We start from the raw sequence: 25,628 nt of genomic DNA on the forward strand, positions 1-25,628 counted from the left end.
GGAAAAATTAATCTTTGGATTTTTAAGTCCCTGATTTACTATTTTTTTTTAATCTTTTGACACCTTTGAGTTGAGACTATTGCTGTGCCTAAGGCTGAATTGAAACAAAAAGCATCTTAAAGTTTCTTGATGACACAAGGCAAACATTCCTACTAAAAAAGTAACGACATTTGTTGTATTGTGTTGAACTTGAAGCTGTGACACTTTAGTTGGCTGTCTTCAGATATCCCCATCTTATTCTGTATGAGTTAATGAGTTGAAAGATACTGCCTTTTTTAAAGCTTGAAGAAGTATTGATACATTGTATTATCACTAAACCAGAGCTGGTTATAACTTGTACTAGGATTAAATGTGTATTTCCAAAGTGATCCTGCTAAGTTTGGACTTCTGGGGTTTATTTAAATTTAACAAAACCAGTATAATGTGTCTTTCTGGGAGTGTACTGTTGCTCAAGAATAATGGTTTGTTTGGCAAATGGAGACATGAGTTCTGTGACTTTAAGCAGAGTTGATTCAGCAACTAGTGCTGTTGGGATTGCAAAGAGGCTAGCTCTTCTGGCATTTGGTGCTTTAAAAGGGGTAGTGAGTATTATATCCTTTCAAGGAATGTTTGCTTTAATTTTTAAAAAATGATGAGTTTTTTAAACTCTAGGACTTGCACTGTAAGAAGTTTGTGCTGTTGACTCAGGCTTATTTGGATGTTTTTCTAAATAGTGAGTCAACCACCTATCAAATGTAAATTAATGTACTCTGTCCCATACAGAGAAGTTCTGTGGCAGTAATGCCTGTAGGAGAACAGATTTAAAAAACAATTTTTTTGGAATGCATCTATCTTCTTGAAGATAATCTTAGAGATTCAGCAATTCAGCTCTGTGAATGTGTGTAACTATTGTAAGCTCTGAAATTCAGGTGATATCCGGCCAGATCCTCTCAATTTTGGATGGACATAAAGCCTGTGGTTCAAAGGCTGAAAGGCATTCCTCATGAGAAACAGGACTTTGTGTTAGGCAGTCGTCTCTGCAAGTATTTTCAGATTCTCTGTAAAAAGAACTAAACTGTCTTGTCTTAGAAGATGATCCTCAGAGCTTCTGTGACATCAAACACATTTCTAGGAGTCTACTAGAAGAACAGTTTAAAAGTAGCATGGCTGATCTCTGGAGGATTGCCATGTGTAGTACAGCCAGGGAGAGGCATTTAAGCACTTGCAACATTTTCATTAGTGGTGAGAAGGAGTAATGGCTAACACCCAGAATTCTCATCTTTTTTTTTTTTAATGTATATGTATTTTGAATAACTTCTTCAAAGTACAAGGCAACTGAAGTTTTTGCCTTTCTTGAAGGGTTTGTTGTGATGCATGCTGCATTTTAGTGTAGGTTTCAGATCTAGATGCACTATGGAGGAATTAAAAAAGCCTCCAGTCCTGTGACCCAGAAGAAGAGGGTGTTAACTTAGCCCCTGTAATACTGAGTCAGTACCACCATGACTCTGGGGGGTGGTACTCATGCTGCTGGCCTGTGTTTTAAATAGGCATTGGAACAAAGTTGATTAGATTTTAATCTGTTTGTGCTTGTACACTCTTGTTGCTTGCACAGTCATAATGTGGTAGTTTTACTTGCTCAAAATACTGTCAGCATAGTTAACTTTCTGTGCCAGTCTTTTGCCTATTGGGTCAAAAATTTTTTTTTTTTTCTTCTTTATTGTTGCAGTTTGTTGTCTTTGGTGTAGACAGTGTAGGGTTTGGAGAGGTGTTGGGTATATGGCATCTTTCTGCAAATGTGAAAATGAAGTGGACGTTTAAGAGAAAAAACCAAAACAAAGCCAAAACAAGCAAAGTAAGAAGTTACAAGCTGCTGGTTTAACTCTTTTTTTTTCTTTTTTTTTTTTTTTCCCAAATATCTCTTGCTTTAGCAACAGAAGAACCTTGAAGGATATGTGGGGTTTGCAAATCTTCCAAATCAAGTTTACCGGAAGTCTGTGAAGAGAGGATTTGAATTCACGCTCATGGTAGTAGGTAAGTTTGCTTTTGTTTTGAGCAGTGATCACTTGAAGTATATTGATGTAGTTCTTAAAATCTATGAAGGTGAGGTAAATACATTTTTTTTTTTGTGATCTCATAAGAAAATACAGATCTTCTTCTTCCACACTGTTAGATCTAGAGTGTTTAAAAAGAGCATGTTTGATATTCAACTAGATGATGAGGAAAAGAATAAGGAATAATAACTGTATAGTTGATAAAGTCTAAGAAAAAAGTCTGATGTGGACCTAGTTTAAAATGTGAATTGTGAGTGTGACTTAATAGAGGTAGTATAACCTTTGGCTTTCATTTTAATAGAATATTGAACTGCCTTTACAGTTGTGAGTGCAACATGGCAAACTGGGATCCAAACTTAACGTTCGACTCTTTCCTTGCACATAACCAGGCAACAGGGTCCTGTATATCCTGCAGTTCTGTGGCCACAAAATTTTGCTGCAAAATCAAAGCTTTAATTTAGACAAACCTTTCTAGTTTGTATGGTTGCAAAGAAAACCAAATGTAAACAGTGTGTTCCCTATGGACTACAGAGAATGGGAAACTAGAATTAGTATGGATGAATAATGCTACGCAGAAGGTTCACTTAAGCTTCACTGATGACCTAAATTGTCATCTGTCCTGCCAGGACATCCTGTATCCCCTCCCTGTACCCCGAGTACTGTAGACAGTTATTGAGGTTGGGTACGTTTGTGTGCAACTTATATATATATAATATAATATATATTATATATAATATAATAATATTATATATTATCTATAATATAAAATATATATTATATTATATAATATATATATTTATATTTGTCTGTGTGTATATATACACACACTCTGGATATATGACTCTGCTTTAGCATGCTAATGGTTAAAATAATAACAATGATAATTAATGTTTTATAATAGCAAGCTTTGCCTTTGATCTCTATCTTTTGTAATTTGGATAGCTTGATAATGCTTTGCTTTGTCATCGATATATTTGATATCTTGTGCAGTCATTACATATACGTAGTATGTTACATAACGGTGCTATTGACAGAGTTAGAAATCAAGGTCAGATTGATGAAAACTCACTGTAGATCACTTCAAATTTTCTTTTGATTACAAATTGAGTTAGAATTTTAAAATACAAGTTGCCCTTTTCATTTGGAACTTGATTACAGGTTCCTTTGTAATGTATCCAAGTACATAATTCATTATTTGGTACAAAGCTTTAGACTTTAAAAAAAAAACCAACTGGTTTTCTGCTATTCACAGGAGAAAAAGAGGAGGAAGACAGAGAACTGTCTGCATAAACTGTTATTCCAGAATAGGGCATAATTTGTACTTCCAAGTTTCATTCTCACAAGAAGCGAGTCACTTAGAGCACAAGTAGTGGATGCAGTGATGTATTACAACTTGATAAAGTATTTTCAATTGCCTTGGTGTTCTTTTGTTTACCTGTAGTATAGCAAATGCAATTGCATTCAGGGGAACTGCAGAAAATTGTGGCACAGAGAAGAAAAGTTGTTGCAAAATTGTACTGAAAATGAGATATTGATCAGAAAATCTTGCTTAGTTTTTAATTTTTTTTTTTTACTTGCCTCTAAGACTTAATTCATTTGCATGCAGATTTGTGCCATTGTCTGAAAGCTTACTGGGGGAACTGGCAGTAGTTTTCTAAACTAAAAATGCTTCTTATTCTCTCCTTCCAAACCCCAAGTGTAGAAATCAGATACTCGACAGTAAGTGTTTAAACACAGTGGTAGCGGATCTTCTAGTACTCTTAACATCTGGGGAGGGGGCTGAGGAGAGATATATTTTGTTCTGGGACTTCCAAGTGATGTCTCTGGTAGTAGTATGCCATGAAAAGATGCATCTGTTTTAAAGATGAAAATTAAATAGTTTGTGTATTACTAATCACTTTGTGTGCAAACGTTGTATTGTAATTTGCAATTAGATTGGTAGAGTTGTAATTATCTATTGCTGTTCTCATCCTTTGAGATACTGTTCTCTGAACTGGTTTGAGGTCTTTAGCTGACCTTATGATACTATTCTGTAATAGTAAAGGGAAATGGCTCTAATTTACTTATTCGAAAACTTAAAAGTTTTCACGTGTAGTGCTATTCTGTATATGTATATGTATTCACTGCTGGCTGAGTAGGAATACTGTATGTATGATCTCTTGCAGATAATAACAAATATTTGTTTGTTTGCTCTTTCTACTACCTTACTGGTAGCCATGCACACATGGCTGCCTTTTACTGTAGACTGCACAATTATTAGTCTGCTGGCTGTCTCTATTTGCAGTTTATTCAGTGTCAGTATGGTACATACATGTTTTGAAATGAAAAAAATGATAAAACAAATACTGGTGATTGCTAATCAGATACACAGAAGGAAAGAGATTGGGTTTGGGATCTGCAATCCCTGTGTCCAGCTATTTTTCAGGTGTTTGTAAGGCTTGATATTGCATCTGATGCATTTGTATAGCAGCTATTTTCCAGTTGTTGTTTTAATCTGGGATTATCGGTTAAATTTTAAATTAATTAATTTTAATTTAATTTTTAAATTTAATTTTTAAAACTTATGTGCACAGTGTGATGCCAGACTGCTTGGTCTTGAAATGTGTTGTGGTCAAAGCTCACAGGACCAGTGCTCTGGAAGCATGTGCCAATATGGTTGTATAGCTGTACTGACTGTTGTAGAAACAGTTCAGTTTTCATATGAATGGTATAAATTATTTGTCACAGAGGTAGGTAGAGCACCCAACAGATTTGACATTGTTTCTAGTAAGAATATTTGCAGGGAGATGAGTTTTACAGACTCTGTCCTATGTATAAAGCATGAACATACTTAATAAAATACATACTCCCCAGGCTGCTGCGTTGCTGTCATTGCCCCGGTGATGATGGGGTTGCCCACAGCAGTGTGTGCTAAAACCATCTTGCGTTCTGTGTTTCTAATGTGCCAGTGAAAGTGGAGAGAGGGCTTTTAAATTTGTGTGTGCATAAGGCCTGGTGGTTATTAAGTAGCCTAGAGTGTGGTTTCTAGAGCTGGTCCAGGACATAGATGCTCCTTATTTGACCTGGTCTAAGCTGGTTGCGGGTATTGCTCTGGAAGTGGTTACGTTTCAACTGTGTGGGCAGTGCTTTGTCCTCTTTGAGTCAGGACTTAGTAGGATTGCTTTATTAGAGGCATATGCTAGTCAAGTCTTTTCTGTAAATATAGTTCCTAATTTCCAGGTGTTCTGGTGTTTACATTAAATGTAACTAAAGGGTGAAGCACTTATATACGTGCATGTAAATACAGACAGTTGATGTTAAAGTATCCTCTTAATTTGTAATGATTTAAGAATGATCGAAAAGTTAATCTGTAGGAACTGGCGTTACTCGAAATATTTAGCCATAAAAAGCATTTCCAGGTTTCTATCTTAACTGTATTTCAGTCGTCTTTAAGTTGTATTGTTTCCTTTGGTAGTGTTTCTAAACTTTTCTTAAGAAACTGAAGATTGAATTAGCTCTTTTTCTAAGTGATCAGTTATCATTGGAAAATGATTTTTCTTTAAAATCTTCACAAAGCAATGAATTTCATAGTAGTCAAATTCCAAAAGGCTGACCAGTATTTTAAATGGCACTATTTCTGAAATGATTTGGTTTTGTAGAATACAAACTAATAAGCACCTCCTCTGAGGATAAGACATAAGGTGTATGCAAAAATATGCATTAAACTTAGCTTCATTCTTGATGTTTTCAAAAGAAGACATTGAAGTAGTGGTTTAAAGGAAATAATTCTACATCTGAAATATCAAAGCTCACCAGTGGGGAAAAAATGTCAAATTTGCATCTGTAGACCAGTACCTACATAATCTTTTATAACGTCTTCAAGTATAACATAGTTGCTGAAACACTTGAGAACCTGACATAAATTTATTTGGTCTATTTGGAATCCAAAGTGTAGTCTCAGGATTCCTCTGCTCTGGGAAGAAAGTACATGCCTAAGTTGTATGCTTAAGAGAAAAAGAACTTCTCTGGTTAGCAGTTCACAGTTTAGGAAAATCTTAATTGTGAAATTGTAGTTCTGTCTAATTATTGATATAATTACACTTGCTTAAGTAGTGGGTGTGTGTTTTCCTTGTTTTAGTGTAAAGAGATGTGGAACAGAGAGAGTTGCTTTTCAGTGTGTTGTTTTTTCTAAACACTGAGCCAGGAAATCCCTCTTTTCTTGTTCTTGTATGGCATTTACACTGGTGATGTGATGTGAACCAGCACCAAAGAAGATGCAAAGTCATAATTTAAAAAATACTTTATGTACTTAGGAATAATTATTTGGGGTGGCTCTTCCTACGGGTATATATATTAGTGCTCGGACAAATGGTAATGGCCTTAAGCTGAAAGAGGGTAGATTTAGATTAAACATTAGGAGGCAATTCTTTACTATGAGGGTGGTGAGGCCCTGGCACCAGTTACCCAGAGAACCTGTGGCTGCCCCCTCCCTGGCAGTGTCCAAGACCAAGCTGGATGGGGCTCTGGGCAACCTGGTCTAGTGAAGGGAGTCCCTGTCCATGGCAGGGGATTGGGACTAGATGGTCTTTGTGGTCCATTCCAACCCAAACCTTTCTGTGATTTTTTTTTTGTGACTTTCCAGAGGGCCTTTCTACACAGTTCCTATTTCTTGAACAATGGTTCAGCAGCTTAAACTGTAAAAGCTGTTTTGAAACCTCTCCTCTAGCAAATTGTCTGTTTTGTTTTCAAATTGTTGCTTTAGCCTTGTAGATCACCTGTAGATTACAACTTAAAGGAAAATGTCATGCAGTATTGTCATAGTACTTCATTTGTAATTATATGCACACTCAAATGTTTTGGTTTAAACATGGATTTTTGGCATGGGCACAAAGGAAAGGGCAGTATTTTCCAAGACTTGAAGTTATGTTAAAGTATGCTATGATTTTAAAACACTTTTTCACTGAAGAAAACTTGGACTGGTTTAGTACTGTTATGTTATGGAGATAGATCTGTGTTCTAATTAAAATTAAATTACCCCTTTCATTTGTTCACTTTCTGGGGAAGTTTATTTATCAAGCCAACCAATGGTGATAAGCCTCAGGTGCTAATAGGTGCTTGTACTTTGCTAGCCTGCTATCCTCCTGTCCCCAGTTTTAAATCCAGGAACAAAATCATTAGACATGGCAGAATAGGAAGAATAATTAACTGAAAAATAACCTGTGCATGAGCAGTATAATTTAGTAGAAACTGTTTTGGAATATTCCCAGTTCTTTTTGACCTGCTGTGTGTGGAAATCCTTCTAATGAAGGTTTCTGTAGTGTCCTTCCTATTGCTGTATCTGAATATGTTTTAGCCTTTGTGTGATCTTCATAGGTGGCTCCTTAGGGTCAGTGAAGGATCATTGCTGAGTAGATGTTGCCTGACTTTACTGTTATTTTAGAGGCCTCTAGGCTCTACTACCATATAAATAAAATTTAAACGTGCTTTTTTAAAAAACAACCGGATTTAAAAAAAGTGAGTTTTGACCTTTCCTGTCAGTTCTTTTCTTCCCTGGGCTGTGTTGTTGTATTATCAGTTATGGAGCTCTTCCTTGTGTATACAGTCTGGGGTGCACACTGGCACATATGTGTATATATATGTCTTAGAAAGAAAAAGCATATCGTGGTAAAGGACTAGCAAAGTCTTTTCTATTTCTTGGATGTATCCTGCCTCCTTTTCCCTTCAAAATACCTCAATTCTTCTAACTCGCTCATCCTCTGAAAACTAGTCACGTGTTCCATGCTGCCACCTTTGCTTTAGCCCATTTTGAGCTATTTGCATGACAACTGACTGCCTGACCGGTACTGCTGTGCCGGTGGGTCAGGGCCATGCTAGACAGTATCCACTCAGTTCCCAGGGTACTCTTTCCCTAAAGAAAAGTAGTAGTCTGGGTTCAGCTCTTGTGTAGCAGATAAGGCTCCCTTAGAAAGCTACATTAAAAGGAAAAAAAAAAAAAAACAAGAGTTGCAGGTATGCTGTTGACAGAATTATCAGGTTTCAGTAAAGTACAGAAATAAGAAAGCTCCTTTGAAGAATTTGGTAACCATAAAAAAATAGCAAAAAAGATACTGCCTTTCATGTACTAACTGGTTCTGTGGATGTGTGTTCCAGCAATGATGTCTGTAGAGTATTAAAATTGATAGCTTAATACTTACATGTGCCTGATGTGTTTGTCAAAGCAAAATATGTTGAATTTTGGAGAACTGGCAGAGATAAAAATGAAAGGAATGGAAAACTGGTGGAATTCAGAACAGGGACAGTGTATTCTCAGAGATGACACATTCCTCTGGAGTAATCTCTGTTGGAGCAATGCCTCACCAATAGCATTTTGCTCCTTTTTGTGGAAACAAGCTGATTAAAAGGTTTTTTGAGAAGGCAGAACAGATGAACTCTGAAGATCTTTCTGTGGAAAAGAAGTTAGTATATTTTCAGGATGTGGAAGGTCGGCAATCTTAACAGTGAGTTTACAGGCCTGCAATGCATGATTTTTCCACTGAGTTACTTTCAGGTGTGAGCTTGAAGTATGGATTCCATGTGACTTCTTAGCTTCAATTAGAAAAATCTTCTCTTGTACTTCTTTTTGGTTCTGTGGGTGGATTTTTTTCATTTCCTTCTTTGTAATGCAAACAAATACAGCTTTCAGCATGCTTGCTCTTACCAGTTTTGTGATACTTTCCTATGCCTTTTTGTAGTGTTGGAGAAAATCTAAAACCTGATGGAGGAAGAGAAACTTTTTACAGTGTATTATTGTTGAAAATTAGTGTTGGGGAAAGTCAGTTAATGTACCTCATTGTGTTTATCTAGAAACCATGGCTCTTCAAATACACTCACAAGTTGCTTATAGTGTAGTGGTTTTTATTCATTCAATATGAAAAAAAGCCCAAAAAACAGCCCCACACATTTTTTTAATCTTAGCTTTGAAGCTCATTTTAAACATTTCTCTCATTGTGCAGTAGCTTGGGCTTGTACTGCAGGGTGCTTAAAGACTGTAATGGCCAGAACCAAAGCCACTATATACAATTATTGCTCTGCAGTTCTGATTTTTTTTCCGTTGTTTGCAACTACAACATTAATTGGAATTGCAGTGCTTATTGGACAACTTCTAAAGAGCCTTTGAGTTTTTATTAACTGTTGGGATGCAGAGCTGCTTGAGTAGATTAAATCAGAGCTAACTTCAGTATGGCATCTCTTACTGGATGCTTGCCATCATAAGAATCTTGAGTTCTGACGACTAGCCTTAAGTACCCAGTATTATTACATTAAAATACGGCTCTGAAAATTAAGTAAAGGTTTTGTAAAGCTTTGGTGGTTGTAGTTAAACTGGATTTTTTCTTGTATGGCAGCATTATGGTCTGTGCCTGATTTCTTTTAGAATTGTTTCCTAACAAAGGTTTTTGAGGGACTTAAGGGTGGGACGTAAACCCATAATTTGGCAAACTGCCTCCCCCTGTGTAACATTAATTGGCTTTTATTTCCTTAAACAATGATGATTCTGTTGCAAACATTGTCCTTTTTTTCATGTATCATGTCCATGTTAGCCTCATGACAAATAGTATAAATTTTTACTTCTGTCTCTATTTAAAATTGGGTGTCTAATAGATGAATTCAGGGAATTTTATGGAAACCATCTAATGAGATACTGTGCTCTATATTGTGTTGGTGTCTTTTATTAAGCTTTGTGGAATTTTTCAATACTTACCTACATAATGAATTCTGTCGTGTTTTTAGCTGTCTTCAGTTGTAACTTTTGCTGTATTTCTAACTACATAAATGTTTTTGCTTTTAGTATTTTTTCTTATTGGAGTTTAGCATTTTTCATTTTATTTGCACATAAAGATGACCATGCTGATTTTAAATATCACTATACACATACAAGCACACAGTTAGTCTATTGGCATTTCATATATTGCAGTACACTTTCTCATTGTCTTGAGATCACCATTTGAACCTGATACTTGTTTCTGTTGGCAACAGGTTTGTAGTTCACAGTTTAACTGAAATGAATGAATCTAAGTGGGTTGGTTTGGAGGTTTTTTTTGACAGAATAATTAGTCACCATATGATGAAGTAATTATACTTTTATAGATGCTTAGATGTAATAGTGTTTAACGTTATGTGTGAACTTACAGACATCGTGAAGAAGGTACCTAACTAATGGATACATTCTGCTTCTTAAATGGATTGATTGTTGATACAAGCTGTCCTCAGGTGGCAACAATTGGCTGATGATACCTTCAAGAGTCAACAGATTGTGCTAAGCTGTTACTGGCCATTGGTAGGGTGTGAGCTAAATGCTGCACATCTTGTAAGCAGTGACCTGATAGCAGTCACGATACTACCGGTTCCAGTTCCTTAGCCCTGGGTAATCAGGTGCCAGTTTGCTGTGGGTCTGCTTTTGGGACTCTCTGCTACAAGCCCTGGAGCCAGATTTGAAGTAAAAGCCAGGTTTTTGTTTAGATGAATGTGCTGCATGAGTTCAGCCAACAGGGAGAGACAAGCAGTTGAAGAGGTTAGGCTTACTTGTTGCTGCATCAAGGCAATTTCATGAAGGAATGGATTAATATTGTAACCAAAGTGATATTCTTGGATATGTAGTCTAAACTTCCAATTGTAGTAAAGCAACAGTGACCCATAAATGTGCCTCTTCTGATTCAATATGTGTGTTTTCCTGGCTGATTTTGCAATAATCTGTTCAGATCTTCACTGTGAATACATTTGAAGTTATTGAATTTTGTCTCTTTTTCCAGTGTTTCCCTGTGTGTAGCATGGCTATCACACACAACAGTTTAGTTTTAGTTTTCAGATGCTTTTCTTTTGAGCCTCCGAGCACATTTACTGACAAATGAGAGTTTATATCATGCTTCTGTCTAGAATTTCTTCTATTCAAGACATTTAACATCTAACAGTAATTTGTTCTTGCTTCTGTTATGGTCTTCTTGTCTGATGTTTTCTTCCACTCATTTACCATAATACACTATTAGAAGCAGAAAATTTAGACTGATTAGTGGTTGGAGGTGAGAGAGTCTGCTGAAGCGGACTTTCATCAAAATAATCTTTGTGTTTTGAGTTTTTGTCAACCTTTACTTCCATCCTGATTTTTCTCTGTAGGAAGTTTCGTTGGACATACCAGGAGCACAAATGCGAGAACTCTTACACTCTGGCTTGGACTGGTGCGAAGTTCCTGTCAGAGTGCTGATACGAGCCATCTTCAGTCTGTAATGCTGCCATGAAATGTAGTTCCTTCCCTCTGTTAGGCCTGAAGTGAAAGTCTTTCAGAGGGCCATGACTTCCTAATTTCACAAGCAGTTCTGACTTTGTATGACTGAAGTTTTGACTTCCGTCTTTTGATGAGGCTTTAAACCAGGAATTATGCTGACATAATAAACTTTGCATTAGCTTTGATGCAGTTGTAGTTTCATTCTAGTGATTTTCCTGGGGCGGATTCTTCTCCAGAAGGACCAGAAATAGCCTATGATTTAAGGGTATTTAACTCTTGGCCTTCTGCAGAACATGCAGCCGTGCAGCAGAAGGACACAGATAAATGCAGGGTGGATAAGAGCAGCAAGCATCAGTTCTAGCAGCATCGAGTTCTGGTGTTTTAGTACTTGGGGATGGGTGGAGAAATGCTGCTGTCTATACAAGGTGACAGCTTGGGTATGTGAAGAGAATCTGAAGCATTCCCCGGTGACGTATCTGGCTTAGAACAGCACTGCTTTCTAAAATAGCAATTTTGCAGTCTGAAGTCATTATATGTTAAGTTCTGAATTTATGGGCTAATCCTGAATCTTAGGCCAATTTTCTACTGCAAAGTCAGTTAAGTGAATCGGTGGCCTGGAGGCAGTTGTTGGAGCACTTGTGGAGAAGAGGCTAACAGACATTGTGTTAAAACAAAGAACTGTGAAACAAACCACTACTGAAAAACATCATAGTTATCATATGAGCAGTTGGTGACACTTGATAAACTTGAATGGTGAGGAGTTAGGCAACAAAGGGAATTCATTATGCACATGTATTGATTATTATTACTGCCTTGGTCCACATTGACCTTGTCGTCTTCCAGCTGTCAAGGATCTTGGTTTTTTGCCAGACGGACTATCTGTTCAGTAAATAAAAATATTTTGAACTATTGCACCAAATGTAGTTGAATTTATATTCTTTTGCAATAATCTAAATTTATTTTTTTTAACAAATGAGGTAAGCTTGGGAATGTTTCAAAGTTGTCTCAGGAAAGATCTGAATGATTTGCCTGTGACACAGTATTCTGGTGAAGAGGTAGTTGAGCTTTCATCTAGTAGTATCGGCTCAAACACTATGATACAAGTCTGTAAAACATTTACTTTGTACTAAGCTGTGATACATTAACTTGTCTTCACTTCTACATGATTTTCTGTAGAGACACTTAAGACACTGCAGAGTTAAAAGGGACATGTAGGTTTCTTGAGTGTAAGCTCTTTTGTTTGTCTTAAGTCAGCAGTTCTCTTGCCACCTGTTCTTCCTTGGTTTAAGGTGTGAGAGAATTTACTGTCAGTTTCATGTTACTTTAGCTTCACCATTTTCCTTATTAGCTGTTTACAACTGCCATTGATAAGAGGATTTGGTTTGGTGGGGTTTTTTTTCCTGCTCCAGTAAATGATTTTCATGACAAGTAACACAGTCTATCAAAGAGACCTTTGAGCAATTAACATAAAAATAACACTGTCTTCTTGTAGGATAGCACAAGTAAATAACAGAAGGAGCTCTTTAAAGGACCTAAAGACAAGCTTGGTACTGGATATCAGTTTTCTTGTGTCTTGGATAATGTGCAGTGGTGTTTTAACAACATAAAATAGTGTTTAAGTATAGTTATTGTTAGGGGGATTTCCCTTCTGAATTTACTACATGTTGGTCACCAGACTTCTGGCAAAAGACTTAGAGAATGTAGAAACTTTTGAAATGGCTGCATGGGTTTGTGGCTAACCATTCTTCTCTGCTCCCAGCAACAGAACTAAAGTTGTGAAAAACAATTAAATCATTTCTTTGTACACTATTAGTGTATGGCACTCCTTGCTATGAAAATGCCAAAGGTAACCTTGTCAGCATAAGTCTTCTGATGCAGAAAGAAGTAGTGTTAAACAAAATCCTAACCACCTTCTTTCCACATACTCTGAAGCCTGGGTGAGAGGACTAATGCAAGGGTTAGCCTGAGCAGGACTAGTGAAGCCTCCTGTTCCACAGCCCAGCTATGTGTCCCAGCACTACTGTTTGTGACCCACTGATTAACTTCAGTGAAGCACTAGCAAAGCCAGACCTTGAAGAGCATGATCTTGTCTGATACACCAAACCCCTTCTGTATGTAGATTTCTGTATCAATAAAAATAATGTTTTATGTTCGCTTGTTCTGTAAAGTTGTGCTGGAATGTTTCCATTTTCATTCTTTTATGGTCTGGGGTTCTTATGGTATGAAAAATTTGTATTTGATTATTTCAGGGTATATTTTTGTCTCCTGCTCTTTTTCTGAGTAACTGAGGCTAAAGAATTAAACCAGTTACCACTGCAGGCAAATGTCTTCTGTCAGTAATTTTGCAAAATCAATAGCTGCTACTGCTGCTCTACAGGTAGAGCTTAATCCAATAATGCATGATACTGATTAATTCGCTCAGTAGACTAATGCAGTCTACTGATTGGAAAAATAAATCCATGTGCTTTCCTTATGAGGAAAGTTTTGTTCCTCAAATACTGTCCTTGCTTGTACATTTTGATCCTTTTACCTGCTGTTGTTGAATTGTTTAATAGCGAGGTCACTCTATGGTCAGACATTTTTAGTGGCTACATGTGAAGAATGCATTGAGACTTGGATGATTGGGCCACATTTTTAGTCATAAGTATTCCTTGATTAACAATAATTTTGCTTGAATTTATCACAGCTGTTTCAGTCTATACAGTAAGTAAAAGAATGTGGTTTTTATATAGTTAGACTACAATTTGAACTGACAACAGTGTTGTAATTTTTATCTGACTGAATTTATCAGCTTTGGTTGATTCATGTCAAATGGCAAGCATTCAATTAACTGAATTAAATTGACTCAGAGGTTGTATTTTATGAACTTTGCAAGTACGTCGACTATTTGAGGTTCTACTCAAACACCTGCTTAAAGTAACAACATTATATTCTAGAACTAGTTGCAAAGCACTCTTTTATATAACTGCCTAATTAGAGAGTAGTTGAGACCGGCAAGTTCAAGATATCACCTGTACTATGTAATCAACAGACAAACTTCTGGGATATATATATATACATATATATATATCTCCCAATAAATTATAAGCAAATTGCTTGTAAGAAATTAACTTTTCTTTTTTTAGCAAGAGGAAAAAAAAAGGCAGAAGAATTTAGAAGAATGCCAGACTGAGGGAACAAGATGATTATTTTTGTATATATATATATATATATAAAATATATATATATGTATATAGCCCTCCTGCTAGTAAGTGTTAAGCAGGCATTTCTTGCTTGGAGTTTGTAACTGGATGAAGTTGGTGTCTTTGGTTTTTGCAAAATAAATTTTGAGTTTAATAGCATCATGGCCTGACTGTAGATGATACTTGCTTGCTATTTGTAACTTCCCATAAACACATATTGAGAAGAGTCATAATACAGATATCTATTGATTAGCATCATAAACTTTGGGATATAAGTGGTATTTCAAGGAAATATCACTGCTTGCTTGCATGCTTTTTTACGGAGTCATGGAATAGTTCAGGTTTGGTGAAATCTCTGTGATCTGGTCCAGCCCCCTTTCATGTGCCTTTTCTTGGGCATCTTTTTTTGTCCTCTGTCAGGAGGAGGATTCTGGCTTAGATAAAATAAGCTTAGTCCCATTTCGAAGTTGCAGGTGATGGCAGTTATGAGCATTTTGGGAAGATACTGATTTTGAGCACTTGATCATACCAAAGGTTTTAAGTTCTGTATACAGCTTTTGTCGGAAAAATGTATTGAATTCTTTTAAAATGCCAGTGAGCAATTGCTTGTCTGACTTTGAGTTCATGCTGAAAGAGCAGTTGTGTTTCTGGCTAGTGGAGGGTTTTTTTTTATTTTTCCTTGTATTGAGGGTCACAGTATGGGAGTTTTCTGAAGGTCTTTTATATGCTACCTATGGCTATGTAATATCTAGGGAAGCAATGTAGGTTTTAAGCGAAGAACAAGCAAAACCCTGACCATGTGTATGGTATTGGTTCATTTTTTTATAGGCTCTGTTTTAATTTTGGAAAGCCAGGAGTCAAATCCATCAGGACTGTTCTGCTGACTGCACTGTCATATTTTAATACTGTAGGTATGGTAGAACAGATTTGGTCCAGTGCATGTACATGTCATAATAAATTAATGTATACAGTGGTCTGGTATCTCTTGCATTCTTGAACTTCTGAGGAAGCACAAGCATTTCATACTGGTTATTAATTAGTTGACAGCTCTTTCCATCAAATCAGTTAACATCACAAACGATAGTCCATGCTTTTCCAGAGACAGACATCATGATAATCTAGAGATTCATGAGATGGACGTGATACTGCATGGGAGTCTTTACCTTTCAGATTTCTCATCTTACTATTTAAGCTATTTCACTTTGCCTCAAGAAAGGCTAAACTAGAAAACTGCTTTTTTACCATTTCAGCCACAATGTCTTCAGGAAGACAGAAGATATTGTTGGTAGTTTGAAAGGGCTCCGAAATCTTTGTGAATTTAATGGCCTTTAGAATTTCTCTGACTCAATTTGTGTTCTGACATGCTTTGCAGTTGCTAATCAGGTGAAGCTGGGCCATTTTCAGTTTTTCATTAACCAGATACTGTGAATATATTGTTAAAAAGTAGGCTTTTAACCAAAGATTAAATAGGCTTGCCTCAGAGAAACTAGTGATTAATTGTATTACATATAATGACTGTTCTTATTTGAGTGTTGCTAATTTGAATATGCAGAGTGTGAAGATCTTTGTCAGTGTAGCATTTTTTTAATAGCTGTTAAGGAAAAGATCATACAATTAATGAGTAAACCTGTAGTTGATCATCTTATTCCTTTAGCATTTTAAAACTGATATGTCACTGCATTGGTTTTGTGCCATTACAAAGCAGAGCAAGAAAGGCTTCCCTGGTACTACAAAGATGAGCTCATGACAGATGCAGAGATGGGTTTATTTTTCCGCTTATTCAAATGAGGTTATGATTGTCAACATAGTATGTTTTACCAGTTCCCTTAACTGCTGCTGTCACCTAAAAAAACCCACCTTAATGAATGCTGAATAAGATTAATATATAAACAAATAGTCTAGTACACTATAATTATAATAAAGGCCACGCAAGCATGCTTCACTAAAGATGCGTTCTTGTTTGTGTGTTCCTAAGTGGTTTAGTTTAGATATGTCTTTCTAAGGTTAGGTTATCTTTGGCTCACCGAGTGCAAAAATAAGCACTGAGGTTAGGACCCAGCCTCAGTAACGATGAATCTTTACTGACTGTGTTTTGTGGTTTGGGAAGCCATGTCATAATTTGTCCTATGTGCCGTTCGTGTTTGTGCTTTATGAAATGCTCCCTCTTGAGAAGTCACCCTCTCTCCCAAGCTGAGTGGTTAAAGCCTTGATTTACGTTTTCATTCATACCCTTGGCTGCAAAAAAACCTTTAATTCTTCAGAATTACTGTCCCTGAGCAATCAATAAAAACTGGTGAGATTTTTTTGTTGGTGGTGGCTTTTTTAATAAGGAAAAATCTGCTTGCTAACTGCCCAGCTACTGAGAACTTTACCTTTGCACTAGAAGAGTCCGTACTTGCTAGAAAAAGCATCACTGCTGAAAAGCTGTTTGCTTTCTTCAGGTACGCACATTGGTCTTACACTACCCACTGTCAATGTGGAATAAATAAAGTTTGAGGCTGACTCTTACTGGAAAAGAATTTGAGAGCCTCTAGCACTGTTAAATCTACAGAAAGATAAAAGATTCACTTTGACACAGTTTAAAATATTGCAGATGGTATCTTTTATAGAGGTGGGTGTATATGCCAAATTTAGGTTGACAGTAATTGCTGTATATTTCCTAAGAATTTTCACTGTGAAATACATCTTTTTAATATACCTGTATTTTCATGTAAGATGTTACTGGTGCTTATCCTAGTATTGACAGTATTGTCTAAGTGTCACATACACCTCAATGTTACCTGTTTATTATGAAGAGGCATGAATAAGGCAGCTTCTTTACTTGTAAGGATAGTCTTGAATGTCTCAATTTGCTGTGTAAGATGTTTTGTTGTTGTTGTTTTTCCCCCTTTTGGCCTTCTATATAAAACCTCTTCATAGCTGAAGTTTTATGACAGGTTTTGTTACCTATCAAGCAAAAGGATAAAAAAAAAACCAAACCCAAACCAAACTCAGCTGGGTTTTCTAGATGCAATGAGAAACTTTGTGCCCCCCCCCTTTTTTTTTTTTTTTTGCGCTAAAGACCAGGATAAGTAAGCAACTGAGAAGTTTTATAAGTTTTATTTATAAGTTTTATTTCCCAAGTAAGATGACTATGATATCTAAAAAGACTTGCTTTGTTTCTGTGGGTGATCATATATGACTTTTTGGTTAAATTGTGCTTTGATTACGTCTATGTTTCTGAAGATGGAAGATCAAGGGCCATAACTTACATGCCTCTCTACCTGTTTTGTTCAAGCTACTGTGTCATAGCAGTACTCTTGAGTATATTTAGTATCCTTTCATGTCCAGTAAATTGTAAAGATCTTGTTTCTGATGTTTCTGGCTGCAGCTTTTTTTGTTGATGTACTTTGGACCCTTCCTGGAAGGCTTTTTATTACTTAGTCTTCAAAAACATCTTTAGCTTTTTCCACATATTCTAACAAAGTGACTGCATATGTCAAAACATATGTATAGCTTCAGAGTTATCTGCTTCAGAAGCAAGCAAAAGCAATGGCTCTTGAAGCTATTCTAGGAGAAAGTGAAGACTTCATAGCCTGGGTGTGAAGGTGGGAAAGTACTGAAAGGGAAGGTAAAAACAGAAAACAAAGGAAGCCTCTTGTATTGCTGCTTAGTCCAAGATATAAACTTTGATTTGCAGAAATAATTAGTAATTGGATTTCCATGGATAAAAAGATGGAAAAAAAAGTGAGTGGGACAGATATTGCTGCTGTGTGCTGCCCTCTTGGTTCGAATCCCGTGATTCAGACTTAGTGCTGGGTGCTGCTGAAGAAGTGGGAGCTGTGTGACTGACTGGTGATAATGTAGGCTGGGGGAGCAGAGCCGGTGGTTCCTGGAGAAGTTTCCTGGTCAGATCTGATAACAAGGTGAATTCCCGTTCAGCCTCTTGCAGTATGCCACAAGAGGTTGTCAGATGATGCCCACAGAGGTTTATTTCTCGTCCCTCAAACCTGGATACCGCAGCTTTTTGTGATCTTTCTTTGAGGTGACTGAAATCCTTGTGAGTGAGGCTAAGATGGCATGCTGGAATCACACAATTGAGTGAAGTAGAGGTAGTATGCAGTGTTCCCCTGAAAAGTTAGGATAAATGAGTTGCTGCCTAACACTGTTTCTTACAAAACAGACCTGTTGGGGAAGGCTTCTTGTCTGTGGACTGAGTCAGATGTGTTGGGTGCCTAGGACATTATGCATTGACACTCTGTCAACTGATGATGTGCCACTTAAGCTTTTGGAATTGGTCTGAATACCATATGGCAGGGCCTTCCTATAAGCTGTGTTGATCTCTGCACCTCTTTCCTCAGAAGCTTTTTTGCTGGTTTTGTTATGTGTGAGCTCACTGGGTGTTTCCCCTTGAAGGCTTAAATGTGTTTTGGTCCTGCCCTTTCTGCTGGCAAAGTATTGCTAAATACCTTCAGTAATCCTCTGGGTAACTCTTTTTCTGACTTACTGATTCATGTGCACCGCCTTAAAGGTTAAGTGCAGAATTAGTCCTTGCACAGACATAGTGGTCCATTTGCTCATAAGCCAAATCATGCTATGGATCTATTGACTGCTGCCATTCCTGAGGGTTTTCTAGCTTATTGAGAAGCTGGGTCAGTTTGCTAGCTTCAAAGAAGGGTTTGGCATAACACTTTAATCTGAAGTCTCCATCTCAAACTATGGATCATAATAAATCAGCTGCATCCAGAACAGCAGAACATACTGGTTTTCCTTTCAGAGCCTGGTATGGCTGTAAAGAATGCAAAAGAATACATGGGAGCTATTCCTAAGCTCTTTGCCTTCTTCAGCTACTAGGAGACATTTAATTTCATTCTAAACTAGTTATAGAGACCTTCAGTATAGGAATATAGATTGTCTTATTTTTTCGTAAATAAAACTTGCATATGGAAAATATAGTTCTGTGTTTTGGCTGGTTTTTTAAGCGTCTTGCAAAGTAGCAAATGTGAATACTTTAGATTTAAAAAGTTCCAAACAAAGTATACGTTTCACTAAAATGAAGTAAAAATTCACCTTCTTTTATTTGTGTATACAAGTTGTTATGTAGTGCTTTTTTTGAAGGATAGTGTGGGTTTGGTTTTTTTTAACCATGTCTGTATTCCCTGTTGGTTGTATTTGAATTTATGCGTAGTGACTAACTTGTGCTATGTTGATAATTTAACTACTCAAGCTTGTCGAAACTACTCTAGCTTGCCTTTCAGAATGGGCTTCTTAATATCTTGGTCCTAAGCCTGCTAATTAGTAGTTAGCACTGGTCATACATCACAAGCAAGCACTGTTTGTGTATGCTGTTAACAGGATGAATTGAGCTTTCTGTCTTGTTTCATACATGTTTTTCTTGGCATTTTTTATTCGAGAGTATATGAAATGTAGTAGTTGTTTAATGTTGATCCTTTGCAGTTAAATGCACTGAAGTTCTAAAATAGTAACTGACCTGTGCTTTGATCCAGTATTGCTTTTGGAAAGAAGAGAGTGAAAATGTTAAGGACAACTTTAAGGCTGCAGTGGGGTGTGGAGCTTTTTGAATTTGTTTTTCAGTAACACTGATTTATTTAGTTTTATATAAGACCTGTACGTGAAAAGGTTCTCACATATTGGTTTTTTTTGTGAAGTCTTACTAGATCTGGTACATAACAACACGTGCCAGGTAGGAGTATGCTTGCTACATACTATGCCATCCTTCCTTTTCAGAGCTGTAAGGACAGAGATTGCATTAGGTTTCATCCCCTACAATCCAAAGGTACTAAAATAATGTTATTGCAGATATTTGTACATACCTGCCAAAAATGCTACTTGAATTAGCCTAACCATATTCTACAGCTTCTTGCTGCCTGGGTCAATGGTTAGAATTGTAGTTAAAATGTATTCAGTAGGTTATGAAATCTCTGAGAGTAGGAGTGTGGTTGCAAAAATTGCCTGGTTTTACATAGGCTATTTCATGTTTGTGTTCTTGGGTGAGATTCCTAAAAAGGAGGATGAGAGAACCAATTTCTAATCCCTGTTTGATAGGAGAGTCAACTGTTTGCTCCCAACAGTTTTATTCCACTTCCAAGCCACCAACATTATTGTAGTGTTCAATTTTGAGGGGGTGAGGACTAGAAAGCACGGCTTCACTGTAGAGGAAACAATGCTTCTGCACTTGAAGGGAAGAGGAGTAAACAGACCCATACCAAGGCTCTGTGTAAAGGAAGCTGGAATCCAAAAGCATTAATACAGATGCATATGACATAATATAAGGAAAAAACTGTTTTGGGTGTGTTCCTGTCTTGGTTGAATAAAAGCTTACTTCCTCACTCCCATCCCTGGGTGTGGGAAGACAGACCTTTAAGTTTTGAGGGGAAGAGTAGAAGGGAGATTTGCTTCCTTTCTGGATTGAATATAAATGATACCAAATAATTACATAGTTATATAAAAGCTTTTTCCTAGATAAACTGAGGCCAACAGTGATCATGTGAAAGAGCTCCTTGAGACTGGGGAAGTATTCTGCATTCAGATTTTAAAATAAGTGCTTTTATAGTCTAAGTGAGGACTGTAGGTGTTGCTGTAAAGTATCTGTGCTATTTTTTCCCCATACCTTTGGCCTGGCAACAGAATGTGGTGTTTTTCCTTATGGGTGAAAGACACAGTGATCATGCTGCCTATTGCAGATTTCTTTTACTCAACCACCTCAGTAGATGATACTGAGACCTCGTGAAGAATTTCAGAAAGTTCTGAAGACTAGAAATGTCATGTAATTACATAGATGCTGTTTTTGCGGAGTTTTTGTAGGATTTTTTAACTTTCTCTCCGTGGGGGGAGAATATAAATAAGCTTTTTGTATTCTGTCATTGATGTTAGTTGGCTGATCAGTTAGCATGAGTGTTACTAGCTAGCAAGTCTCATTTGTGTTTCCAGTCTGGTGAAACAGCATGCTGGATGTTTGAATCTACAAGGGAGCTTTAGCTATGATCCTATTTCAATTTTTTAAAGTGAATTTTAGAATTGTTGCCATTTACTGGGCTTTCATTCACATCATGGGACAGTCTGGCAGCATGTGAACTCAATTTATTTAAGAAAAAATACTAAATCAGAAGATTCTGTCTATAATTTTATCTAATAAGGCTCATTTGCTAATTAGCATTCAGTCTGTCTGCCTTGAGACTCCTGCTGAGGATGCTTTTCAGGAAGACAGAGAGACAAGAAGGCTGAAAGAGGAACTTGCGCTAACTGCTTGGTAGGAAGTGATGGCCACTGGTGTCTAGACCATCAAACTTCATTCTGCCAGTCATGGAACCACTTGTACAATATTAATATGTAATAATTCTAAAAATGCTTTTAAATATGTACTTGCAACTAAGTTTGTATTAATGGTCTACAAATTAAGATGATTTTTCCAAGCATAGCTGTTGTTCCAGTAAGTGTAAATGTGGCCTTAAGGATAGTCAAGTCTTAGTTCCTGTAGTACAACATGTGATTTTTGCAGAGTTTAGGTTTTCTTGTACATAGGAAGTAGTTCATATTTTCTCTGTGTTGACGTTGATTTCTTAAAAAGGAGAAAAATCAGCGAGGTTCCTACCTTTAGAAAAAAGCCTGGGCTTTCCGTGTGTAGAAACTCTTGAGAATCCCATGAAAGTATGCAAAGTATTTAATGAGCAGGCTGTGAGCTGTAACTTAAACATTTCAAGCGAAATTGAATTATAGTAGCTCTGACTGCTTTTTTTATCAATAGATTGCGTTGTCAACTGTTACATACTTGTTTGTGGTTAAAACTCACATCTTCATCATTTAACTCCATAAATGTCGAGATGTTTAGCATGGGAAGCGTAGCACCTGAGGCTGGAGGTGACAGGCTGACTCCTGTTCTTACCTCTGCCATCAAAGTGGTGGGCTTGCTGTGTTTCACAGAATCACAGGGGTTGGAAGGGACCTCGAGAGATCATTGGGTCCAACCCCCCTGCCAAAGCAGCTCCCTAGGACATATCACTCAGGCGTCCAGACGGGTCTTGAATATCTCCAGAGGAGACTCCACAAACCCCCTGGGCAGCCTGTCCCAGGGCTCTGTCACCCTCACCGTGAAAAAGTTCTTCCGCATGTTGGTGCAGAACTTCCTGTGCTCCAACTTGCAGCCATTGCCCCTTGTCCTGTCTGCACAGACCACTGAAAAGGGGCTGGCCGTTTCCCCCTGTCTCCCATCCTTCAGATATCTATAAACGTTGATCAGATCCCCTCTTAGTCGTCTTTTCTCAAGGTTGAACAGCCTCAGTTCATTCAGCCTTTCCTCACAGGGGAGATGCTCCAGGCCCTCAGTCATCTTTGTAGCTCTCCTCTGGACTCTCTCCAGGAAATCCCTGTCTCTTTTATACCAGGGATCCCAGAACTGGACACAATACTCCAGGTGGGGCCTGATCAAGGCAGAGTAGAGGGAGAGGACCACCTCCTTTGACCTGCTGGCCATGCTCCTTTTGATGCACCCCAGGATCCCATTGGCTCTCTTTTGCTACTGGGGAAATAAGCAGATAGTTCTGTTTCCTCTCTGGGTAGTGGGGTTTTAATTATTCATCTCTCCCTGTTTGTTTCTATTTGTGACTGTTTGATGGTCAGTTAGGCATGTAGATGCACACAAGAATATAGATATGTCTTTCAGGGACTTGAGGGGTTTTAGGCTTTTCAAATGTTTGCCAACAGTTGTAGATATCTTTAACATCAGGAAATCAATGCTGACAGCAAGAAGAAACCAGTGAAATTTCTTTACAGTCTGGTTATTAATAAAGATGTGACTAGCTTTTTTGGTGCTTCGGTATGAATGCTGTGAAATCAATGCAATTTTAATCAAATCTGACCTGATTTAATATAACAAATGTAATGCTGAAGAGTGTCTCATATCTGCTGTCAAAGGCACTGTAGATGAAAATGACCCCTCTATTTCTTCCTGTGCTGGATACATTACTGTTCTCTGATCACATTTTAAATACCTTAGTGGGCTATTAATGTTTAAAAAAATAATGATAGATATAAATATATACACACACACTTTGGGACTGGAAGAAGCTATCCAGGTCACTTTATCTGGTCATCACTGATAGTAACTAGCCCTTTTAATCATTGAAATGAAGCCTGTCATATTAAAAAGCACCCAATCAAACACCTGAAAAACCCCAACCTCAGCATATGCTTTTTACTGAAATACCTTCAGTACCACCTGAACATCAGCAGTGGCTCATTTTTAAAGAAATGTTTCAACTTAAATCTTTATTGAATACATTTTAAACGACTCAGAATAATAACCAGGTATGTTTCAGGGGAAAAAAAACAACCCAGAAAAATGATAATTTTATGTCTAATCCTTCAGAATTGTTTTGAGCAGCAGAAAATGCACAGCTCATGGTTGTGATGGGAAGAGAGGAAGCCCTTAACTGCAAGATGGGTACATGTGTCTCATTCTTTTCACAGAGGGCTAGAGGCAAGATGATGCTTCTTTTCCAATGATTTGGAAGTTTGTTGATAGATTTTTTTTTTATATCAGTATTTAAACTTAATGTGTGTAGTACATAAAGTACAGTGTCCTGATAGAGGTTGCAGTGCTGTACCTATAATTGAGGGAATGAAAGATGCTGTGGAACACAACACTGGTGGCAAAAGTAGCAAGCTACGTCCAATTAGTAGTATGTCTGTTGATCATTTCAGTTCCTGAGTTATCTCTGCAGCAATTTAGGTCTATAATTCAAATGAAGCATTATTAGAGATGAGTGGGAAAGCAGTGGGGCACCTTTGTGGAAATTTGGGAGGAAAGATGATCTTTTGGAGGGATGGTAATGACGACTTTTTATGGCACGGATAAATTTAGATCATACTGTAAAGAGCAGATAACCTGAAGCGTGTACTGTAAAGAGGAAGGAGGTTGTGGGTTTTGAGTTCAGTTTTGGAGGGAATGCTCTTGGGAGAGCAGAGGGCTTATTGATGTACACTGTAACACAGCTCAGTGCAGGAGAGATTTTTGCTGAAGTCTGGATCTTGCCTGAAACCATTTTCCACAGTATTCTGATTGATTTTTCACCCCCGCCCCCCATCCTCCCCAGGACTATTTCACTCCGGCATAATTGGGTGCTGGTGTGTATACTACTGTTCTCCTGGTATGATACTCAATTTAGAACTCTTGTCCTTGTTTCTCTCTGACCAGTCTGCGTGGCTCAAGTGCTTTACTGTTGAGGAATTTTGTTTGGAAGCAGAGTAGATTGGGGCTGCCTGCATATAGCTGTTATTTTCAGAGAGAGCTAGGAGTTTATTTTTCAATTTTATTCAAACTTAGGGTTGGGGGTTTTTTTAAAAAAAACTTCCTAACTTTTCCTTCTCCCAGTTCCTGTCATCCCAACCCCAGGTTTACCTTGCGATGAGTATTGATGTTTGAGGCACCTTATGAAGCAATATAACTACTGAATCTGTTGGCTTCTTCCTTTTCATTCTGTATCTTTTAGGCTGCTTCATTTAAGGTCTTCATGTTTGTGATCTTGACTTGGCTGTTGTCTTGCCTTTGCTTTTGAGAACAGAGTTCCCAATAACACGATGGAGATTCAAGTACATAAACTTGCAGTTTTTCTCATTATAGTAGGTTTGAGCAATAACTGATGTTTTTGAAACTGTAAAAGTAGTCATGTGTTGTCATCCCCGCCCTTTACAAGAATGTGCTATACAGTGACCTATTTTAGCCACAGCATTTGGAAGCAGCTAGGAAGTATCCAGACTTGCATCTTCCCTTTCAAAATTACTAAAATCCATGCAAATTCCTTGGCAGTCACTGCCTTAGCCAGGACTGTTTTGCAGTTCTTTACCTCCTCCAGCTGCTTTTTTTCATATAGATAATGGTAGATTTTGTTGACATGGCTCTTCTTCCGTTGACCAATCTGATGTGGCAAACTGTCTTTTTCTAGTCCTTCTTCCATCACTTTAAAGTTAGTAGGCCCATAATGTTACCAGCATAAAGTTACCACTGGAAAATAACTAGAGCTGCTGTCTCCAAAGTGGCTGGTTCCTTTGAGAGGTTTCCCGTCGGAACATGGCAAGGAGGATGATTAGTGTTACAGATGTTAATGGCTAAAACACTGTACAGGAAACCATTTTTTTTTAAGTGGCACTGCAGTCAGTATTAGACTTGTTTATTTCAAGGTTTGT

At 37.5% G+C, this 25,628-nt stretch overlaps 1 protein-coding gene across 2 annotated transcripts in view; it reads left to right on the forward strand.

Moving 5' to 3' along the window:
* The first annotated feature begins 1,929 nt into the window (after positions 1 to 1,929).
* Positions 1,930 to 25,628, forward strand: part of SEPTIN7 (septin 7) — a 63,892-nt gene continuing 40,193 nt past the window's right edge. For both annotated transcript variants that reach the window (XM_084280512.1, XM_084280513.1), the window contains exon 1: positions 1,930 to 2,010. In XM_084280512.1, coding sequence (XP_084136638.1) covers positions 2,001 to 2,010 — 10 coding nt within the window. In that variant the 5' untranslated portion in view covers positions 1,930 to 2,000. The remainder of the gene's footprint in view (positions 2,011 to 25,628) is intronic.

This window comes from Gallinula chloropus (genome assembly GCF_964237585.1).
Source record: "Gallinula chloropus genome assembly, chromosome: 2".
Taxonomy (NCBI): domain Eukaryota; kingdom Metazoa; phylum Chordata; class Aves; order Gruiformes; family Rallidae; genus Gallinula; species Gallinula chloropus.